The following is a 24,767-nucleotide window of genomic DNA, read 5'->3' on the forward strand; positions in this document are numbered from 1 at the left end:
GCGTTTTCCAAAATGTTTGAGTTCTTCGTGCAGCGGACAAGCTGTTATTAACACCATGACATCCTTTTTTGTTGTTGTTCGCTATCCCGCGAACGGTAGAATAGTTAAAAGTCATAAATGTTACAGATTTTGTGTGTTGAATTTATCGAAAAAAGAAAGGAAATAAATTTTAAACTGCGAAATAAAACGCCTTTCTTGCAAATGGGTGTATGGTAGTTGGTTTCGCAAACGTCTGAATATTTTAAGGATTTCCAATTTTTTTTGTAATAATCACAATTAAATGTTGCCAAAATCAATGATAAATACTACCATAATCGATTTTCCCTTTATGATATTGAAAAAAAAAATTCAGAAATAATACATTATTGCAGGTTCTGGAACAGAGCAGTTTTTTTTTTCTTTTTTTTTTTTTTTGACTTATAACATTTCTGAAACCGACACACGCTGCCCGTATGTTGCTCTGCGGTACTTTGGCCCATTCCCAGCGAAGCGGTAGCTTGAGGTGATCGACACTTTGGTATTTTTTAGTGCCAACCTTGTTTCCCAAAATACTCCAGACGCATTAGTCCAGCGGATTAGTATCCGGACATTTTGGTGGCCATTGTGCGCTGGAAATGAAGCAAGGAACCTCATTTTGAAACCATTCTTGGTTGGCGCGTGCTGAGTGAGATGGTGCTGAGTCCTGTTGGAATGTCCAAGGTTTGCGGCCAAAATGTTTGCGTGCCCAAGGCTTTAATGCACCCTCCAGAATATTTTCGCGATAATATTCAACATTTATTCAGATGCCACGGTCGATTAATACGAGCGGAGAGCGACCATCGGCTGTTATGGCGGTCCACACCATCACCATGGCAGGCGCTTGAGTTCTGGTAGCCAAAATAAGGTGCACATTTTCAGCTGACCCTTTGGCAAGTAAACACGATAATTTTGTTTGTTTACAAACTGCTGGACAACGAATGTTTTCTCATCGGAGCCAAATATAAAGAAATCACAACATCACGCTGGAATTCCATCACGGATAACTTTTTTGTGGAAGATTTTCACCAAACTGCTTTTGCAAGCTTTTAAACAATATAATGAACTGTCACTGGAATAATTTTAGCAGCTGTCGGACAAGTGGCTTTGAAATGACAGCATTCTGAAGTTGGTTGCAGTTTTTTCATTTCACCCTGTGATCATCTTGATCCCCCAAATAACTGTACCTCCCAATATTCGGTATTTAGATGGAATTGTCTGAAAATCCACACAAGGATTTCCTTCTGAATACTTTACCCCCAGGAAGATAATTGTCTATATAGGTACGCGATATCTTATAGCCCCCATACAACGGTACTTCTCTTTATTCGGTATTTTGATGAATTTCGGGACATTATTCATAGAAATTGTTTCAAATTTCGTATTTAACGTTCGTAATGGGTACTACAGCCGATGACAAAAATTCCTTATGAAGAACCACGTCTTCGTATAGCCCTCAAATAACAGCTTTCCTTTAAGCGGAATTGTTTGGATACTTTTCAAGTTCTTAAGCTTAATTCTACCATTATTTCACATATCTATATACGCTACGTCGAATTTTAGGTAACGCTGTGAGATGGAAAACAATTGAAAAACTTGTAGATTCTTGCAGGTTCTGGAGCAGAGCATTTCACAATAAGATGTTGTCAAATGTATAATTTGAAAAAAAAAATGCAAAGATTGCATGACATTACCTTCTTAACTTTACATAACTTTGAGACATAAACTTTTAAAATGTTGATACAACCGAATACTTTTTTAGCTCTATTTTCATAACCTACTTGGTTATTCCTATACTTATTTTTTTGTGTTGCACAGTGTTAATGGAACTCTCTTTGACATTTATCGCCATTGTATTTTTGTAGAATATAACCACTCAAGTTTGAGGAAAATCACATTGTCCCAAGCAAATTTGCTGTGTCAATTGTGAAGTAAAATTCGAATGAACAACTTACCTGTCCATTAACCGAATGGACCTTAATATGAAAATTGAAATGCATTTTTAATTTTAATTATGACGAAACGGCAAACGAAGACGACGTCCACGACGATCCTTAGAAAACTTTTGCAATTTTTGTAATTAAATAAAATTGTTACGGTCCACAAGTGGTCGCAATATGAGAAAGTTTAAATGATATTCCTTGGGAAAATGTGAAAGTGCATTAAAAAGAAAAACCAGGAATTAATGCACTTTTGAGTTTTTTGTTCTCTCTGACTTGCAATTTTGTAAAGTACTTAAACTTTTCACCCAAAAGCGGTAGCAAAAACCGCCATGACCTGAAACAGCACCTTTGCATTGTGGAGAACTTTTAGAGATGTGAAAGGACATCAAAGAACTCATTGAAAAACGGAGGCGGCGAGAAGACAGAGAAAAATGTCTTAATTGAAACAGAATTGTTGGCATCAAATGGATGTTAGCCATTAACCTGCCCAAATGGTGTGTCAAGAAATATTTGATTTCAATAACGCCACTGCCATTGTTAGAGTAGGAGCTAGTTTTAACACCATTATCTGCAATGTTTTTTTCGTATGTTTTTATTACATAAAAGCTAGGTTAATACTTAGTTACACTAGAGAGTAACTCTCATTTACGAAAATCTGAAATACAGGCCAGTTCATTACACTTATTTATGTCACATACTAATCACTGTTGATCTATTTATTGGGAACATTGGAATCGAAATCTTTAGGACTTTTTTATACCCTCCACCATACGTTTTACACAGTATGGTGGGTATATTAAGTTTGTCATTTCGAAATAATCATTTTAGACCCAAAAAAGTATATATATTCTTGATCATATACGTCCGTCCGTCTATTGTAATCATGCTAGAGTCCATAAGGCATTTGATAGGAAGCTTAGCTGTATTTTGTCTGCAAGCAATTCTAGTTCGAAGATGAACGATATGGGTCATCGTTTCCATATAGCCCCCACTTAACGGCAACTCCAAATATTCGGAATTTTGACGATTTCAGCGAGTTTATAGTGGGCTCTACCTTCTGTGGCAGAACATTGTCTATATAAGTCCACGTTTTCGTATAGCCCCCATACGCTTGTACCTCCTCATATTTGGCATTACATTTTAGTCAAAGTTTTTAAACTCATTTGTAAAGGGGCGTGTTTCAAATTTAGTATTTGTTGGTCTGAAAACATATCAGGCATTGTAGTAGACGATTTTCTATGTATGTCAACGTTTTGGTAATTAAACATTGTAAAGGGTTCTTACCTGAACAATTTCTTTATAGGTCAACGTTTTTCTATAGCACTTATCCTCCCGATACTCGGCGTTTTGATGATTTTAGTAGCGTACGAAAATAAACTATAGGAAGCGTTTGCAATTGTTTCGTTCTGTATTTTCTCGAAGTACTAAACGAAACAAAACAGATAATAAGACAACGGGTCTTGTTTTTATACCCTCCACCATACATAGTATGGAGGGTATATTAAGTTCCTCATTTCGTTTGTAACTCATCGAAATAATCATTTCAGCCCCAACAAAGTATATATATTCTTGATCAGCGTAAAATTCTAAAATTCTGTCCGTCCGTCTGTTGTAATCACGCTACAGTCTAAATGAATTAAGATAGGAAGCTAAAATTTTGCACAGATCTCTCTTTTGTCTGCAGGCAGGTCAAGTTCGAAGATGGGCTATATCGGTCCACGATATCGTATAGCCCCCATATAACGGTACCCCCCCGATATTCGGTATTTTAATGATTTTAGCCACATTTTTTAACGGAATTGTCAGAAATTCTACACAAGGGGTTCTTTGTGAGCACTTTACCCCCTGACAGAGAGTTCTCTATATGGGTTAACGATATCGTATAGCCTCCATATAACGGTACCCCTGATATTCGGTATTTTGATGATTTTAGCCACATTTCCCAATGGAATTATCTGAAAATCCACACAAGGAGTTCCTTGTGAGTACTTTGCCCCCAGACATAGATTTGTCTATGTAGGTCCACAATATCGTATATCCCCCAATATATCGGCACCTTCCGATATTAAGTATTTTAAAGATTTTAACAGAATTTTCAATGGATTTTATTTATTTATTATTATTTTTTTTTTTTTAAATTTTCTAATTCGTTCCAAATGGTGGAGGGTATTTAAAATTCGGCCCGGCCGAACTTACAGCCTTTTTACTTGTTTAATTTGTACTGTTTGTGTAGATGAGTGAAAACAAAAACAAAACTAAAATGTACTCTACTGGATTGGAAACGTTTCCCGACGATTCGTTCGCAAACGATACAGCTCGGCAAATCACAACGGAAGTACATTAAGGCAATCGTATTGTTTGTGTACTTCCTGCATTGAAATGTTTCTGACATTGTTTTGTTTGGAGTTCAAAACGAATGAAAAAGTTTGTGTAAGTGGTGCGTTAATAGTTTCGTTTGTTTTCGTTCCCTGGAGTTGAGCCACACTTTTTATCAGCGTACAAAAATAAACGAAACGATTAATGTACCGCTTACACGAAGTCACAAACTTTTATTTTTTAATAGTTTTGTATTCCAAACAAAACTACAAACATTTCAATGTGGTAATGAATATACAGACAACGGATGCTCTAACCATTACCAACGAAAAAATTCCAATCAGCAGATGCCGTATGCGTTTTTTTAAGGGTACGAATGATGCTCTAACCATTACCAACGAAAAAATTCCAATCAGCAGATGCCGTATGCGTTTTTTTAAGGGTACGAATGAAAGTATTGAAGTCAATCACATCTAGGGAGTTTTTCTAGGAACTTGTTATTGTTTTTAAATTTAAATAAAATAGATGACAAGTTATAAAATGGCAAAAAACAGCGTACGACAGTAAACTTTACCAAACGTTTGCAATCGTTTTGTTCCCTATTTTCTTGAAGTACGAAACAAAACCGTGCCTTTTTATTTATTTATTACGTCCATCATACAATGGAAACAATGTTAAAAAGCAATATTTAGAATGATGCCTCAAAATGTAGCAGTCATCATTACGCACAGAAATCGTTTGGAAACGTTTCCCGGTGATTCGTTCGAAAATGATACAGCTCGACAAATCACCCCCGAAGTACATTAAGGCAATCGTATTGTCTGTGTACTTTTGGCTTTGAAATGTTTGTGGTATAGTTCTGTTTGAAGTACAAAATGATCAAAAATAATTTTAAAATTTGTGACTTCAAGTGAGCGGAACGTCTCGTTTGTTTTCGTTCGCTGAAAAACAAATATTTGTTAGATAATTTCTTGTTATTTAAATGTTAAATATAATTTCGTGCATATGGTCCCACGACTATTTTCGTCCCTTCATTTCGAGCATTTGAGGTCGTATTTCAACAATGACACGTTGAATATTGGTTTCCAAAAGCGTTGATCGTTGCTGGTTTAGTTGTCCTTTTTCGTACATTTTGGCCTTGTTTTCCATCACCTTGCCTTACAAGAATATTTGACATTTTCATAAAATTTTTTAAAAGTAACTCACCTAAATTATAATGTCCTTCGATTTCAACTACAAAATTTGGGTGGCTACCAAACGCAACATTGGCCATTTAATAAAACTACAAAATGTTCTAAAGAAGAGAGAGCCCATCGACGATCCACGCATTTCATTCCAAATACTATCCGAATTGTATATTTTTTACGGCGAATTGGTGGACAAATTGACTTATTTGCACCGAAAAACATTTCAGGTGCAAAAACGCGATGTAATCAAGGAGCTAGTGGGACCCGCCATTCAGACCCTCAAGATGTTAAAAAGCGAACTGTGTAGCATTGAGCTTAGTGAATATGTTTACATGGACCAGATTCTCATTCCTCGCAAGATCACACCCTATAACTTGTGCATTTGGCGTTCGCCAGACTTTCTGTACACCAGGCCGCTGGCGTATCAAAATTTCCTTTATGACAATAGTCTATGCATGGATGACTTGGAAAAAGAGGGAAGACTGAACGAGGAAAAGGCAAATGTGGTTAAATGTGTTACGCTTCTGCAGGCGCACGAGAGAGCAAGAAGTTCTCGAGTATACAGAGCCGCTATTATGTTCGACAAAAGCAATTTGAAAGTTCGATTCGATAAGCGAGTCACATACAAATTCACTTATAAACCGGGCCAGACATTGAGTATACCGGTGAAAAGGACAAAGTTCAATGTCTCTATAGTAAAAGCAAACATAAGTTGCCAAGATATTTTAAAAGACCGAGCAAATCAAGTACGCAATTGTTATGAGGGTGATAAGGTTGGCATGACTGAAGAAAGGCAGAAAGCGGCTGTGTGCATTCAAAACGCTTGGAGAGTGTACAAAGCGAAGAAGTTAGCTAAAAAGCACTCGTTGTGTCAAAAACGACTTTATGGAATGATCGGAAGTAAGCATTTGCATGCACCCCACGAGCGCACACAAAGTATCCTTGATCTCTACCGTGACGACTCGAAGAAAAAAATGTTGGACTCCAAATTTGAAAAGTTGATAACCGACGAACGCACAAGATTGTTACAAGAACGGGCTCCAAATATTATGGAGGATATTTCAGATCACATAAGGGCGTGGTTTAAGGAATTTTATGATAAAGCTGGCGATTTCCATCCGTATCCCGAATTTGCCAAGAATGGAACTGTTTTGGTTCTCTTGGATGAAACTATGAACTTGGAAGAGTTTAGAGAATTTCAGAATTCACAAACTATGTCCAAAGAGGAGAAAAAAGCAAAGGCGGACAAAGAGAAACAGAAGAAACTAATAGAAAAGGAAAAAATAAAAAAGAAGAAGCTAAAGGAAGCTAAGAGACGCAAGAAGTTGAAAGATGCGGGAGTATACGATATCGCCTACCAATTAAGCTCTAGCAAAGATATCGAAAAAATTGAAGAGGCCATCAGAAGGTATTCGGTCGAATGGCGAACTGTGGACGAATACCTAAACAAGAATAGTGAAGCGATTTCAGAGTGGGTCACCGAAAACGAACTTTCCAAAATCCACAAGGAATTGCGAACTCTTGTCGATAGCTATATGAGACTGGAATACGAATTACTCAAAAAGGCACGATGCACCGACAACAAAGAGAAGTATAAACCTCCAAAAGAGAAGAAAACAAAGCCACCGGCGGAAAGGAAAAAACGAAAAAAATTAGACATCACAGAGCACCGCACAATCGAATCGCTATACGAAGAACTGCGAGAAAAGAGAATCATAGGGGAACATATGGGCAGATCATTTAGCGATTTTATAGGGGAATACAATTTTGTGGCCGATGATACTAGAGACGATAACAATGCCATAACGACAGGGCCCGAACATGCTGACATGAAAGCCGTTATCCAAGACTGCCTACTTGGATACGGGGACTTCGTCGTGGATAAACCAAAGTCAATTTGTATTATCGGGCCTGCAAACTGCGGCAAACAGCTCCTGTGCAATGTAATTGCCTCCGAACTGGATGCGGTTCTTCTCGATTTGAGTCCTGAGAAAACATTTCAATTTGCCGACAGTGTCAATTACTTTGTTCAAATCGTGATGAAAGTCGCAAAGGAGTTTCAACCCAGTATTCTCTTCATCAATGATGTCCATCGATTGTTCTGGAAGAAGATACCAAAAGATCAAATTGAAAAACGGCCCACGTTACTGCAGAGGGTCATAACGAAGAAGGTTTTGAAGACAATCAAGAAAAACGACAAAATCATGCTTCTGGGTACAAGTGATGCTCCATGGGAAGCGAAACCTAAATTTAAGAAGATTTTCCAAAAGATAATCCTAGTGCCAAAGTCGGGATATGGAACAATATATCTTCTATGGATGAATATGTTGTCGCAGTTGATTGGTGAAGACGCATACGAAGATTACATAATTACAGCCCTAACAAAAGTATTTCGTTCATACAATACTGGAGAGATAGTGGGCAATTCTCAAAATACACTAAATCTGAAAAGACGCATGAAACTTCAAAGAAACGGTCTTGACCCCATGGAATTTATGCACCATTTTATGCTACGAAACGAACCATTGTTCCCTCCACCGGACAAGATTGTAGCAAAATTTGAGAAATGGTATAATAAAATCAGTCCATACACCAAATTGAAAGCTTTGAAAAAATCACCGAAGAAAAAATAAAAAATAAAACATTATCAAATTAAGTATGGAGCTATGCCTTACTGAGAAGAAGATCATATGTTTGAGAATTTGTTTGCTTGTATCTCCTTCGAGACGAGCTTAACTTTCCAAAGAACGGCCCCCTAAAGCCATCATCCACACCAAATGAGCCGCTTAACCCACGTCATGGTAGTGATCTGCAAATTTCAGATCAATATGCTCGTCTCGAAAGAGAAACAGACAAATAAAATTATCAATATTTTTTTTTTAAATATAAAGAGTTTTCTTGTCTGTTTTTTATACATACGAATTTTTATAAATAAGTGATAAGTCGTTTATTTCATATTTAAGAGGATGAAAAAATCAAGCAGAAACCTTTTGTTACGTGAAGATTTCATTGCATGCATTAGTCAGAACATACAACCGCACCTAGCCATTGTACCTACATTGATCTGCGGAACCCGAAATAGTTCCCATCCATCTGAGAAGGCCTGGACATCTGCTCCCGAATATCTCGGCAATAAAGTGCCCTATATTCCATATTCCCCCTTATATTCTACATTCATCTTATCGCATTTGAAGACAAGTAGATTGTAGTTTAGTATTGAAATTAAGAAAATATCTCAGGATGGAGAGAAATCTACTCTCCTTATTTCATAAGGTTTAGTGAATCCTTATGGAGCCAGGGTCTGAACGGAGCTTACCTCAGCCGTCTTTAATACTTTAATACTTTCAACTTCTAAATAAATATATCCGCCTTTTTAAGAAAAACTATTCTCATTGTTGTAAATATGGTTCATTTTGTATATGCAGTTCTATGAAATGAATTCTTCTGACTCAAGAGGTGCATTTTAATTGGTGTTTTGAATATATCTACCATATATAATTTCTTCTTATTTAGTATTTATTGTTCACCAAAAGTGTTATATCATACCGAACAAAATGTACCTGAGTAGAATATGTAGAAGAAAATTTTTATAATTTGGGGAACATAGCTCCAGATATAGCAATAACTCCAATATTCGATATTTAAACCTTCCCAAAACCTCGGTAACAATGATATTCGGTACCTGATACCTCCGCCGATTTCTTTCCAGAAATCATTATTCAGAATTAAATGTAGCTCCCATATACTGTTTGAGGCTAACAATGCGCCAACCCTAACTCGCTTATCCAAATCAGAGTGATTTTTGATCATTCGATCAAGTTCTGACTAGCATTAATAAATGACATTCAACGACGATCGTATATTAACATACATTTGTTTAAGGACCTTTGTATTTTGCTTAATACCTGTAGGCTTAAAAACAGATGTAATGTGCATAAATTAGATAGTGTGAAAATAAACAATTAAAAAAGCTATAAGTTCGGCCGGGCCGAACTTTGAATACCCTCCACCATTTGGAACGAATTTAGCAATTCTTAAAAACAATAAAATCCGTTAAAACTTCTGTTAAAATCTTAAAAATACCGAATGTAGCTATTATATTAGGGTCTATACGACGACATGAACCTGCGTAGGTAACATTTGTCATAAGCCATTACAATATTCAAATGCGAAATAAAAAGAAAATCGGTTATAATGTCGATAAAATCAAAATACCGAATATCGAGAGGTACCGTTATATGGGAGCTCTAAGAAGAGGTGGACCTGCATAGACAATTTTTTGTCTTTGGCTGTAGTATCCATTACGAACTTCAAATACCAAATTTAAAATTATTCCAGTGAATAAATTCGCTAAAATCATCAAAGTACCGAATATCGGGAGGTACAGTTATATGGGGGCTATACCAAAACGTAGACCTATATGGCCCATTTTCAATACCAAAAGTTCTGCAGACGTAACATATATCATCATTTACTTTTCTCGTCTGGGAGTAAAAGCTCATTACACCTATTGCCCTGCTGTCAAAAATTTGTTCATGTTTCCAAAAAGAAAATTTGTTTCTTTTTTTTTAATGATTGCATCCGTTGGTTTTGGAGGTGCCGTGTCGGTCCCCGAATATAATCCCCATTGCAATTATGGGGATTATGTCCGGTTTGTTTTTGGCCATAACCATGGTAAAAGAATAAAGGTAGACGCGTCGACACAGCTGCTGGGACAATAAACTGTCAAACCAAGTTTGGAGTTGAAAATGTTGAATGAAACATTATTTAAATTTGTAAAAATTGTTGAAAACGCGAATTATAATAACTTCCGAATTACGTCGTATAAGAAAACATACAAAAATCTACTTATATTTGAAAAAATATTTAACATTTTATGGCATATCAATGTTCCTAAACGTTGATGTATCTACCTGTATTCTTCTACCATGGTCATAATCTCATAATAATGTGAGGATTATATCCGCTTCCAAAAGGGACACTATTTACAAAATAATTAATATTAGATTAATTAATATTAGAATATGTCTGGTCATACCAAAACTCCAGTATGGAATATGTCGCTCCACTCCTTCTGGTACCTCCCTACCTATATTTTTATACCCTCCACCATACATAGTATGCAGGGTATATTAAGTTCGTCATTACGTTTTTAACTCATCGAAATAATCATTTGAGACATAACAAAGTATATATATTGTTGATCAGCTAAAATTCTATGACGATTTAGCTCTGTCCGTCCGTTGATCTGTCCGAATGTCTGTCTGTTGTAATCACGCTAGAGTCAAAACGAATATAGATACGATACCAAAAAATCTGTAACACCAAAATCATTTTGGAATTTATGTCTCTTCATACTTAATAGATCTTTAACTAAAATGGTATGTATACCTGTATGCCTTATAAACTAAGCCAATTGTCCTGCACTGTCTGCTTTGTAGTCTACCTTTGTTTCCAACACTTCTGCGGTAAAGAGATGCCATCCAAATACAAACAACAAGAATCATTTCAAAGAGACTATTTCAATTGTGTGATTTTTTAAATGGCAAACTGAAACTTTTGGTGATGAAGTAAATAAAACGATTTAAATACAACATTCATACCAACATTGTTTAGCGTCACCTATCAGCAACTGTAAATGAGATTAAGAACGAACGAAACCAAAAAAACACAAAAAGACATTTTGGTTTTTAAATAAAAGAAGACCTAGACCTTAAAATCGAAAAAAGTCAAAATTTTGAACAGCTATTACATTGGACTGTTATCAATTCATCTATTAAAGATACATTAGCGGTCAAACGAGAGTGAATCAAAGAACACAGATATTTTAACAGTCGTTCTAATACATCTTAAATACTAAAATAATATATTCTGCAATAGTTTGTATGAGTTTAGCTTTATATACGCCAAAAAAATCGGCACAGTCACGGAGAAAGTCATAAGAACGCATTAAAAAATATAATCCACATATGATTAAATTACAACTTTATGCAAATTATTAGACTGTTCCAGAACTGCAAGTAAGTAATTATCACGAAACATGAATGAAATGCCTAGATTTTTTCCAGAAAATTAATGAAAACTCTTTTATTTTAAAATTGATTTGTTTCCTATATTCCAATAGAATAGAATATTGTTGGGCCGACCGTCCTTTGCCCTTTCCCTAATGTTTTTTATGTAAATTAAGATGGAAAATATGGAATAAAATATGTAAATTATTGCCTGAAATTTCTAAAATATGTATATAAATAAAATATGTATATATATAAAGTACCCACAAGGACTCCTTGTGTGTATTTTCAGACAATTCCGTTGAAAAATGTGGGTAAAATCATCAAAACACCGAATATCGGGGGGTACCGTTATATGGGAGATGTACGATAATGTGGTCCTGTATAGAAAATTCTCTCTCAGGGGGTAAAGTACTCGCAAGGAACTACTTGTGTGGATTTTAAGACAATTCCATTGAAAAATGGGGCTAACATCATCAAAATACCGAATATCGGGGGGTACAGTTATATGGAGGATATACGATATCGTGGACCTATATAGACAATTCTTTTTGAGGGGGTAAAATGCTCACAAGGGACTCCTTTTGTGGAATTTCAGACAATTCCATTGAAAAATGTGGCTAAAATCATCAAAATACCGAATACCGTGGGGGTACCGTTATATGGGGGCTATACGATATTGTCGACCTATATAGATAATTCTCTGCCGAGGTATAAAGTACCCACAAGGAACTACTTGTGTGAATTTTCAGACAATTCCATTGAAAAATGTGGCTAAAATCATTAAAATACCGAATACCGTGGGGGTACCGTTATATGGGGGCTATACGATATGGTGGACCGATATATCCCATCTTCGAACTTGATCTGCCTGCAGACAAAAGAGAGATCAGTGCAAAATTTTAGCTTCCTATCTTAATTCGTTTAGACTGTAGCGTGATTACAACAGACGGACGGACGGACGGACGGACGGACGGACAGACGGACGGACAGGGCTAAATCGTCTTAGAATTTTACGCTGATCAAGAATATATATACTCTGTTGGTTCTAAAATGATTATTTCGATGAGTTACAAACGGAATGACGAACTTAATATACCCTCCATACTTTTTTTGGTGGAGGGTATAAAAACAAGAAAAAACGCGTTCACCGTTCTTGATGACGAATTCGATTGGAAAAAAGTCTGCCGTAACGTCGGTGGTACCGGTTTCTTGGCAAATTGATTGAAAAATTGTCAAATACCAATTTAAACAAGTTAAAAAGTATCAGTCGGTATCAGAGGTACTAGAAGGAGTGGGAAGGAGATCTCTTGTTGAGAGATATTTATAGAAAAGCATTGCTGATTTGTTTCGCAAGTTATGAGAAAATGAAAAATAATGAAAATTGTGACTCTTTGTGAGTTTGGTACCAGAAGGGGTAGACCGATTTATCCCATTTTCACACCAGATATGTCTTTAGTAAATATATTGGAATGTGTGAACATTAAAGAAAATAGAAAGTGTTTTAGCTTTTATGAGCGTTTTGTTCTTCAAAATTTTTACCATAAAGAATAAGCCGATATCTACCATTTTCACAATATATCTTGAGTTGATAGAAGTATTGGAATGTGTGCCTATTTCGCATTTTATGAGAGATAGAATTATTGATACTTTTAGTTAGTAAAAAAATTGGGATGTGTGAAATTTAAAGACAACCCGATGCTTAGCATTTCGCATTTTATGAGATACAATTTTTCAACATTTTGACCCTTTCTGGGTGTGAGTATTCAATCTTCACACCAGATATTATTATAGAATAAATATTGGGATATGTAAACTATTAAGAGAATCTGATGTTCAATTGGTATTTTATTTAATGAGCGTCTTATTATATAATATTGCGATGTGTGGAATTTGAAGACAATCGAACTCTTATTTCGCATTTTATAAGAGAATATTGTCCCTTTGTGGGGGAGGTAATTCATAGAGTGGATCGATATTGTCCATTTCCACACCTAAGCTAGCACTGATGAAAATATTGGGTTGAGTGAATTTTGAAGATAATCGGACTCTTATTTCACATTTTATAGGAGTTATAATTATTCAAAATTTTGACCCTTTGTGCGGGAGGTACTTGTCATGTTTGCACCTGCCCTAGCATCAACGAAATATTGAGATTTGCAAAGTTTTTACAAAATCGAATGATCCTCTCTCTCTCTTTTTATAAGGTAAATAATTTTCTTTGGAAAAGTTGACATTTGTGGGGGAGGTACCAGAAAGAATGGACCGATATTACCCATCTCCGACTTCGATTTAAGTTTGACAATAATATTACGATATACCAAGTTTAGGCAACATCGGAGAGAGTTATTGTCCTGAAACGGATTTGGTCCAAAAAGACTTGGGGTCTAAGACCGTTATTTCGGCTAGACACGTTTTGAACGTATCAAATGATATACAGGGTTGCCCATATTCGACGGACCTTTGGGCCCATTCCAATCGACGAGGCTTGTCCGCAGGCAACATTCTTTGCGTCAATTGAATTTTGTACGGGAACAAATGCAAATCAATGCGAATAATCCGTTGTAAAGTGGTCCGAGCCATGCCCAACTGCTGAGAACGGTTTTTTTGGGATGTTCGTCTTGGTCGACTTTTATATGGCCTCTTCGGATTAGAAAGAGTCTTACCAGTCGAAAAATTTTCGTATAAACGCTTAATTGTGTTCTTAGAAGGCGCACTTCTCACATTTTTTAATATTTTAAAAGCACGTTGAGTTTTCACAATTGACTTCTTGTAAATTTCAACTATTTCAGAGCGCTCGCGTGGCGTGTATTGGTTCATGGTAAAAATGTGCTTGGACTGACGCTTCAAACGCGGTATGTCATTAAGCGATGTGACATCTCTGTCAAAAGTTATGGCGTTGCCAGATGGGTCCGTCGAATATGGGCAACCCTGTATACCCTCTCTAGCCATATGGCTGACGGTATAAAAAGGTCTGTTAAAAAATGCGGCTAAAATCACCAAAATACCAAATATTCTTAAGCGAATATTTGCATTAAAAGCGATAAAAGGAATAATGACCCCATTCCAGCAGTTTTCTTTGGCGGAAGACAGAGCCCATTACTAAACCAGGTTTGAGATTGCAGTAAATATTTCCATAAGTCCTCAAAGTGGGTTAAACCCATGGTAGAATTAAGAAGGCAAAGTCTTGCAATCATATGTTTATTTTTTTTTTTTCAAATTGTCAATTTGACAACATCTCATTGTCAAAATGATTTTGACAAACACAAACACAATTTTAAAATATGAGAACATGTTTTCTTTGCAAAAAAAGAAAAAAAAAAAAAAAAACAAGTAAAAAAGCTGTAATTTCGGCCGGGCCGAACATTGAATACCCTCCACCATTTGGAACGAATTTGGCAATCCTCAAAAACAATAAAATCCGTTAAAAATTCTGTTAAAATCTTAAAAGTATCGAGTGTAGCTGTCATATTAGGGTCTATACGACGACATGGACCTGCATAGGTAACTTTTATCACAAGCCATTACAATATTCAAATGCGAAAGTTAAAAAAAATCGCTGAATAATGTCGCTAAAATCAACAAAGTACCGAATATCGGGAGGTACCGTTATATGGCGGTTATACAAAAACGTGGACCTACATGGCCCATTTTCAATACCAAAAGTCTGCAGACATAATATACATTTCAGTAAAATTTTATCAATCTACTTCAATTCGTTCGGAAGCTAGAGTGATTTCCACAGACGGACAGAGGGACGGACGTCGTTAAATCGACATAGAATTTTATGCTGATCAAGAATATATATACTTTGTGGGGTCTAAAATGTATACAAACGAGGTGTTACAAACGGAATAACAAACTTAATATTCCCTCGACACTTTGGTTTATGTGGCGTTTCCACTACACTTGATTCGCTCTCTATTCGTTGTTTGACCCTTAACTATGAAAAAACTAATTAATTCTTCACACAAAATTTCTGAGCAAACACTCATATTTGTACATTGTTCAAATCAAATCGCTCTCAGAACAACGAAAAAATATGTCCCACCCCTAACAAATGAGAGCATTTATCGAAAAAAATAAATTATGACATTTAAAAATTGAAAATAGAAAAATTTAATGAAATTTTGAAAAATTTTGGGAAGACTGAAAATTACTACAATGTTGAATAGCGCATGGTACAATGAAGAGAAGGTAGGGCAGAACTACCATATGATTTAATTTTTTTTATTTTTATGGTTTAATATGTCAACTTAATTTGCTTATGTGTGTGTCTTCTTTTCAATAATAAAAATTGTTCAGAAAATATTCAAATTCGGGTGTTTTCAAAATGCTTATTGCAACGAATGCATCGACAAAATCTACAGGTTTTAAATTATTTATTCAAAATCAATGCAACAAGTTGTTTGCTTTTTTATTGTTTTGATAGTAATTCTGACATTACAAGCCAAACAGGTAGACCTCTATACTTGCATTTTTTTCAAAGTTGACCTACCTTCTCTTCATTGTACCATGATTGTACCATGGAATAGCGTATGTACATTCAAACGAAAGTACATTTTGTTTTCTCTCTCATCTGCATTTTGCCCACGAGTTGAAATTTCCACAGAAAACTGGAAACAAAAAAAGCAATATTTTCAAAATGCTTGTATCGGCAGAAAAAATGTTTGACAAGTGTCTCTCCAGCAGAATTTAAAAATAGCAAAATACAAAAATATGTTCAAAATGTCAACATTTACACAAAAAGTTGAAAGTTGAAAGTTACGAATCGTGCCGTATGAACGGGTTAATTTGTGTTGTGTTGTTCGGGTTCCAATGGAAACATGCTATTAGGGTATAGAAAAACTATATTTGGCCTGAATAGATATTTTTAGCTCTGTTCCAGAAATTGCTTACATTTTTTCTGGATATCATAAAGGGGAATCGGTCATATTAAAAAGTTTTACATTCTTTCAGTTCTGGAACATCTGCATCTCATCTTTACGTCAGATTTAATGTATGCAGACTGGATGATTATTTTGCATTTTATGAGGTTTATGAGTGTACAAAATGTTCACCTCTCTCTCTTCACATTTTATATGATTATTCAAAATGTTGAGGCTTTGTTGTTATATATTACCAAATTTGAAACAAATTTGTTTGAAAATTGAAGATTTCAATAAAAGTGTGACTAATATGATCAGAAGGGCGAATACCGGGAAGTACCATTATAGGACCTAACCTTAACGTGGTTTCTATATCTATAAAAGAGGAAAATGTTTGTATGTTTGTTTGTAATTTATGGACTCGAAAACCGCTGAATAGATATTCCTGAAAATTTCCATATATACTGCAACATCGCCTGAAAGTAACATAGGCTATATACATTTTTGAATTTCCACTTAGAACTGGAGATATAGCATCAGAATCGGAGGTACCTCCCAAAAATTTAGATTTTATATGCACATATCTAATGATTGGTTGAAGATACAGTCTCCAAATTTGGAAAACGTAACGGAATTTGGAACAAAAATAAGTTTGCCAAATTATATTGTAATCGATTCAGATTTGGATATAGCTCCCATATATATTTTCGACCGATTTCGTTCATTTGATGCCTCAAACACAATATGAGTGTTCGATTCCAATGAAATTTGGAATGTGTGACGAGATTTGATCCGAAAATAAATTTGTCAAATTATATTGAAATCGATTCAGATTTGGATATAGCTCCCATATATATTTTCGGCCGATTTCAAGCATTTGATGCACCAAACACGCTATGTATCCCCAATATCAATGAAATTTGAAACGTGTGATAGATTTTATCTAAAAAATTGATTTCCCAAATTATATTGAAATCGGTTCAGATTTGGATATAGCTCCCATATACATTTTCGGCCGATTTCATGTATTTGGTGGACCAAACACGATGTGTATTTCCAATTGTAATGATATTTAAAATAAGTAACGGAATTGGGAGCCAAAATGAATTTGTCAAATTAAATTGAAATCGGTTCAAATTTGGATATAGCTCCCATATATATTTTCGACCGATTTCATGTATTTGATGCACCAAACACGCCATGTATCTCTAATTTCAATGAAATTTGGAATGTGTAGCGGAAATTAAAACAAATATACATTTGTCAAATTATATTAAAATCGGTTCAGATTTGGATATAGCTCTCATATATATTTTCGACCGATTTCATGTATTTTATGCACAATATACGATATGTATGTTCGATTCCAAAGAAATTTGGAGTATGTAACGGGATTTTGATTAGAAAATAAATTAATCAAATTATATTAAAATCGGTTCAGATTTGATTATAGCTCCCATATATATTTTCCGCCGATTTCACATATTTGATGCACAAAACACGATACGTATTTCCGATTCCAATGAAATTCTGCATGAGTGGCTAAATTTGGTACAAAAATAAATTTGACAAATTATATTCAAATACGCTCAGATTTGATTATAGCTCCCATATATATACTCAGCCGATTTCACATATTTGATGCACCCAAAGCGAGAGAGACAAAATCTGGAACCAGAAAAAATTGCCAAGTTATATTGAAATCAGTTGAGGTTTGGGTATAGCTAACATATATATTTCGGCCGATTTCATACATGTTATGCACCAAACATGATTTATATGACCGATACCAATGAAATTCAGAATGTGTGGCGGAATTTGGTTACAATAATAAATGTGACAAATTAATTGGAAATTAGTTAAGATTTGGATATAGCTCCCATATATATATTCTCGGCCGATTTCACATATTTGACGCACCAATTTCAATGAAATATGAAAGGTGTGGCGGAATTTGGTGTAAAATATAATATATGTAATATTCGTAAATAAAATTTTGAATGCATATAAAATCAATAGGGGTAGCGAAGCGCACCGGGTTCAGCTAGTAAATCTATAAAATACCGAATATCGACAGATACCGTTTTATAGGAACTATAAGAAAACGCTGATCTATATATACACTGCTCTTCCACAGGAGAATTTAAAACAACTAAATTCAAAACAACTGACAAAATATATAAATGTGCAAAAATTTCGTTAGAAGGATAGCGTGACTATATAATTTATAGGATCTAACTTGATTATTTCCAGGAGTTAGAAAAAGAATGACAAATTTAATATAATGGAGGACATAACTTATCCACAAAAGAACAACTACAAAACTAAATTCCGCGAAATTAAGTACGTTTCGTACCAGGTAAAAAGATATCAAAAATATGGTGACAATCCTCAAAATATATAGAATTGGACAGTATTCACTACTGTCTTCTATTGAGTACTGTATTAATGTCAAGGCATTACTAATTCCTCGGAGAATTTTATAGTAGTTATTTGGTGAACTTCCCGCTCTAGTTCTGAAAATCCTTCTTGGTCGAAGGAAGAGACACATTAACAAATTTTGCTCGACATTACTTCACACTGCTCACAACGGCCTTTGTAAACATATTGAGAATAATTTAGTGTACCTAAAAATATTGCCATCACTGTACGGTAGTTTGGTTACCCTGCAGCCACTGGATAGAATTCAAGTTTATGAGGAAATTTCATGTAATGGCCTACCGCAATATGATGTTTCAGTACACCCCACACATACACATACCCATACGCAAACGAACACGGACATGCGGTAAACAGGATAAATGTACAATTGTGTGCATGTTTGTGACAACATATCCTGTGTTTGGAGCTATGGTTGAAGATATTAATTTTGTTGTCATGTTGTTGCACCCGCTGACGATGACAATGATGTTGATGATGTTGTTATCCTCGCATTGATAACCATTTTTGCATTTAAATCCACTTTAACTAATATATGTATGTATGCATTTATGTGTGCATATAAACTCAAAAAGCATATTTATACATAAAAAAACCACATAACCTAAATACGTGTACATAGATGATAGATGTTTGATAAGGCATTTACTATCAAGAACTCAGATAGTTACGTTTATGAAAAAGGTTTTAGGAAATTCGTTGTAACGAGTGTTCTCATATGCTAACTCAAATTCGAGTATAGAGTGAAACTAGTAGTACTCTTTTAGTTTTTGTGATAGCGTTGTTTTATTACTAGGTGGTTAAGTGCTTCATCTTAACCTAAATTTCTAAATTTCTTGACCACCTTACCTGAAACTTATGCTGTCAATTAGTTTTCAACACCTCATATAACTCTCATATAATGGTATCTCCCATGCATGGTACAATGAAGAGAAGGTAGGCCAACTTGGAAAAAATTGCAAGTATAGAGGTCTACCTGTTTGGCTTGTAATGTCAGAATTAGTATCAAAGCAATAAAAAATCAAACAACTTGTTGCATTTATTTTGAATAAATAATTGAAAAACGCGATAACTGAATGAAAGGCCAACACTTCTTTTCAAAATCATGTACTATATATCTCCAAAAGATTATTTCGCTACAAAAACTCTAGATTTTGTCGATGCATACGTTGAAATAAACATTTTGAAAACACCCGAATTTGAATGTTTTCTGAACAATTTTTTGTTATTGCAAACAAAACACATACATAAACAAATCAAGGTGACATATTAAGCCAAGAAAATAAAAAAATTAAAATCATATGGTAGGCAGGCTAACATGGAAAAAGTTGCACGTAATGAGGTGTACCTGTAAAGATTGTAATGTCAGAATTACTATCAAAACAAATGCAATTTGTTACATTGATTTTGAATAAAAAATTGAAAAAACGCGAAAAATTAATGAAAAGTCTTACTTTCTTTTAAAATCATGTTATACACATGGTACAATAAAAAGGTAAGGTAGAGCTACCAGCTGATTACAATTTTATTCTAAGTGTGGCCGACTTCTGCCAATTTTGTGTATGTATTTATTGTTTTAAATAATGAAAACAAAATATTTTCAAAACCAATGATGGAAAGAAACGTAGATCGCGGCTCATGCATACAAGCTATTAACCAGTTTAACCATGAAATTGAAAGAGTGAACAAATTGAAAACAACTTGTTACATATTATTTTGAATGAGTCTGACAGGAAGCGGGCATAGCGTCAGGGCTGTATTTCTGTACTTTTACGAAGCTGTTCTGTTCATATCTTTCGCAACAAAAATTTAAAAAATTGTCCTTGCATACGATGAAATAAGCATTTTGAAATCAACTGAATTTTAGTATTTTCTAAACAATGTCCATTAATTGAAATAATACACACGTATACCTAAATAAAATTAAAATGTTATGCCAAGAAAATTAAAAAATAAAATCATATGGTATTCCCTTTCTTAATTTTATTGTACTATGGTACCATGATTGTATCAAATTTTTGACAATAAAATTGCACCATTTTAGCAGGTTTCGTTACTATTTTGAAAACCGCCACAGGCGATGGGAGACTGATCGATGAAGGAAAAGAAGAAATGAAATTTCTGATGAGAAACGTGAGGTATAAAATAAAGAGAGTGGACATGCCGAAATTGTCAAAGGGTGAAAAACAGATTGGTATTCTATGAAACAATTTTGTAAAATTGTATAATGTTAGTCTCTTGTCATAGATTATTTATACCCTGAGCTGTATGGGTATAAATCATTTAATACATCTAGTGATATCCGTCAATCTGGTTTGCACGATAACTCTCTGAGTACCTCACATTACTTAAAGAAAACGGAGAGTGGCAAAATGATGAATGATAGCATGATTACAACAGATGGACATCGACGAAGAATTTTAGAAGTTTACGCTGATCAATGATATATATACTTTGTAGGGTCTAACATGAATATTTCGGGGAGTTGCAAACGGAATGACAAAGTATGGTGGAGTGTTAAAAGTAGTGGAGTGTTTACATTAGTAGTCACGCAGAATATATTTTGGGTTGGTGAAAATAAAAATAACTTTGAATTTGATAATGAAGCCCTTCCAATCCGATGAATAGAGTTCATTTTCAATGTTGTCAATAAACAATTTTTGAATAAAGGTTCTGACAATCAATTCCTTTCGAACTGCCAGTAATATAAATTGGTGCGCCTGGCAATGTATCTATTAAATTATTACATGAGCACTTTAATTATTTAAAAATTAATTTGTTTAACCATATTTATTCACTATTTAATTTATATTTCCCATATACATATCCAAATTGAACAATATCTTTAAATTAACACCCGTATCTTTGGACTTGGCCAATTATAAATGAAGTTTGAAAGCAAAATAACGTTAGGTTTTACGTAAATCCATTGGATTAGAACAACAATAAAATTAAATAAAGAATTCGTCATTAATGTAAAAAAGAAAGTCCAAAACAATGTGATGAAACATGCACTTTTTCCCTATATGTTATTGTCATTAACCTTGCGCCATATTGGAACGTTGTTGGCTGGTGTTGGTGTTCGTATTACTACTTGTATTTCTATCGGCTGATTCGAATTCGGCAGTGTTAGGTATATTAAAAGCAGTGGCATCTTCTGCTGCACCATGTTTTTCTTGTTGTCGAACAAGATCATAATAAAGACCGCGTTTGGCCATAAGTTCGTTATGCTTTCCAGTCTGTAAAATTGAACATGGTTGCATCAGAGAAATCAGGTATCAACTACAGAATATTATAATTCTTACCTCTACTATACGTCCTTTGTCTAGAACAACTATTAAGTCAGCATTACGTATTGTAGACAGGCGATGAGCTATTACTAATGTGGTTCTATTTAATACTGCAGTATCCAGGGCCTTTTGTACTTCAGCCTCACTGGTTGCATCCAATGCACTGGTTGCTTCATCCAGTATAAGAACTCGGGGATTTTTCAAAAGAGCTCGAGCAATGGCTATACGCTGTCGTTGACCACCACTTAACTGCGCACCTCTCTCGCCAACATTTGTCTCGTAACCATCAGGCAGTGCAGTTACAAAGTCATGGGACTGAGACAATTTAGCAGCTTCGACTACATCGTCTTCTTTTGCTCCTGGCCTTCCGTAACGTATATTTTCCAATATAGTGGTGGCGAACAGTATAGGTTGTTGTTCAATAAAACCCAAAACATTACCTCTCAGCCAATGTGGCGAAATGTCGTCCAATTTGTAGCCATCGATTTTAATGGTACCCGATGTCGGTTCATAAAAACGCTCAACTAATGCAGCTATTGTTGATTTTCCAGAGCCACTAGCACCTACTAAGGCCACAGTTTCACCTGGTCTTAAAATTAAACTAAAATCTTTTAGTACAACCTACGAAGATAACATAAGTAATTAATAGTTGACATGATCAGTTTTTCCTTTATACATTTTTACGTACATGGTCCGGTCTTGTGGGATATGCAAAAGATACGTTTTCAAAACGTATTTCTCCTCTCAAGCGATCGGATGGAATTTCATAGCCTCTTAAAAGTTCTACTTTAGGTTCGATTTGTAGATATTCAAATACTCGGGACCCAGCAGTCATTCCTCGTATCATTGTACCCAACAGAACTGATTCCTGAGCTAGCGAACGCTGTACACCTTGTGCCGCTACTAAGAAGGCCATTAGAGAGCCTGGGGTCAAGCTTTCGGTTGACATCAAATGACCACCCAAGAATAGAGTTGATAAAACTAAGCCATTGAGGAAGAAGTTGGTTAGACCCTGAAATATTGCAATACCGTATCCCAATTCCTGACACAGACGTGCAGCCTCGTTTGTTTCATGTTCGAAGAGTGCCATTTCTTGGTATTCACAGGCACTCGAACGGACCGTACGGACGTTAGATAATGCTTCCTCGCATACCGAAGTCGCTCGTTCAGATTGGGCTTGGGCGTTTTTACTCAAACTTCGCAATTTCTTGCCCAAGTATGTCATAAATGTCACAACTCCCGGCACTGCAGCCAATGCGATGGCAGCCATGTGCGGCGAAATGAGGAATAATGAAATTGCACCACCAATCAATTGGGCGACACTTCGAAGACCTTGTGACACAAATTGTTTGAAAGACGCCTTAAAATCGTGAACGTCAGCAGTAAGGCGATTTACTAGCTCGCCCGTTCGATTTTTGTCAAAAAATTCGATGTCTTGTATCATTATCTGGCGGAAGAGGTCCTGTCGCAGTTTAGCTGCCATCTGCTCGCCAATGCGACTCAGGAGGTAGATATATAGGAACGTGAAGCCAGATTGCATTACATATAGACTCAATAGGTTCGAAGCTGGCTTACCAACGTCTTTGAAGAAGGAGTTGTTCAGAGGATCCTTGACGTATGTATTAGCATATCGGGCTAATATGTTGATCAAGTCGCCTAACAAATTGGGTATACGAATATTGATGAACGCAACAACAAGCGCTGCCTAAAAACAAATTATAAAATTTATTGATAAGTTTTTAATCAGTCCCACCGAAGATTGTGCGTACAAACACAGTGGTAGGGTGGGAGAAATATAGAATGAGATAAGAACTTTAATTTTATAATTGTATCGAAATATTGTTTTTATTTACCGCAATCGCGCCTAAGAATTCCCACAAATGCGGTTCCAGATAAGACCAAAATCGTTTCCAATCAAACTTGCCATCTTCTTGTTGCAAGGTTTTTTGCAAAACCCCAGCTAATCGATTGCCTTCGCATTGGACTTTATAACGTCCCTGAATCCAACTGCGTGCCACTAACCCCAATGAAACGCCTCCACTGCCGAATAGTAGCGCTCTTAATTTCGTTGCATTTTTACTGCCCTGTTGATGCTGTGTCGTCTTCCTCAGCTCTGATCGCACAATGTTATGAAAGTTTTTCCAATTGCAATGTGACGCATCTTTAAAACCTTGTTTCGTTAGCGACGAATTGATATGAAATTTCGGTATCTGTTGCAGAAATTGACGACTGGAAACGATATGTAAAAGAGTTGTTTAATAAAATACCAGTGACATAACAAACATTACAACGATTTTGTTTGTCTCCCCAAGACCTTGTCCATTCCTTTAAACATTGCTCACCTGTTATCGCGACTGTTGTGCAAGAGCAATCGTAACATCTTTTAATTAAACAAATTCGTCTTGTCCTTTAGACCAAACACCTTTCGCCTCAATATTACACTACTTCCCGGTATGAATGAATAGGAATTCTACCAAAACATAACATAATTATTTCTTGTTTTCAGGAGTTGTGTCGTTCCGGAACGAACCAGTTCAAAAAAGTTTTTTCATGAAAGGAACTATCGGAACTGTATACAGTACTATCATCATTATAGTTCCTTATGCTATGTTCTCATTGCAATATCAATCACGTTGCAATCAGAATTAGAGTCAACAATTAACCAGTTCGTACGGCACGATTTGTTTCCAGTTTCTGT

At 35.4% G+C, this 24,767-nt stretch overlaps 2 protein-coding genes across 2 annotated transcripts; one reads left to right on the forward strand and one right to left on the reverse strand.

Annotated features, from left to right (window-relative positions):
• The first annotated feature begins 5,310 nt into the window (after positions 1–5,310).
• On the forward strand, positions 5,311–8,323 carry LOC101892652 (IQ and AAA domain-containing protein 1-like). The gene has a single exon (XM_005177407.3). It carries the CDS (start codon positions 5,491–5,493, stop codon positions 8,092–8,094), a length of 2,604 nt encoding a protein of 867 aa, XP_005177464.1. The 5' UTR covers positions 5,311–5,490; the 3' UTR covers positions 8,095–8,323.
• A 13,211-nt stretch (positions 8,324–21,534) lies between these two features.
• Positions 21,535–24,622, reverse strand: LOC101891270 (mitochondrial potassium channel ATP-binding subunit). The gene is made up of 5 exons (XM_005177398.4): positions 24,412–24,622; positions 23,923–24,298; positions 22,758–23,774; positions 22,085–22,690; positions 21,535–22,018 (listed from the first exon to the last, which is right to left on the reverse strand). Exons 1-5 carry the CDS (start codon positions 24,447–24,449, stop codon positions 21,818–21,820), a joined length of 2,238 nt encoding a protein of 745 aa, XP_005177455.1. The 5' UTR covers positions 24,450–24,622; the 3' UTR covers positions 21,535–21,817.
• Between the last annotated feature and the right edge of the window lie 145 nt (positions 24,623–24,767).

The sequence above is a fragment of the Musca domestica genome, unplaced genomic scaffold (genome assembly GCF_030504385.1).
Source record: "Musca domestica strain aabys unplaced genomic scaffold, Musca_domestica.polishedcontigs.V.1.1 10, whole genome shotgun sequence".
NCBI classification, from domain to species: Eukaryota; Metazoa; Arthropoda; class Insecta; order Diptera; family Muscidae; genus Musca; species Musca domestica.

Bases quoted from the DNA above. Each gene is read 5' to 3' on its own strand.
- LOC101892652 (XM_005177407.3), top strand. From the start codon at position 5,491: ATGTCCTTCGATTTCAACTACAAAATTTGGGTGGCTACCAAACGCAAC.
- LOC101891270 (XM_005177398.4), bottom strand. From the start codon at position 24,449: ATGTTACGATTGCTCTTGCACAACAGTCGCGATAACAG. The intron at 23,775-23,922 runs GTAAATAAAAAC...ATTTGTTTTTAG, and splicing joins AATTCTTAGGCGCGATTGCG to GCAGCGCTTGTTGTTGCGTT. The intron at 22,691-22,757 runs GTACGTAAAAAT...TTATCTTCGTAG, and splicing joins ATCCCACAAGACCGGACCAT to GTTGTACTAAAAGATTTTAG.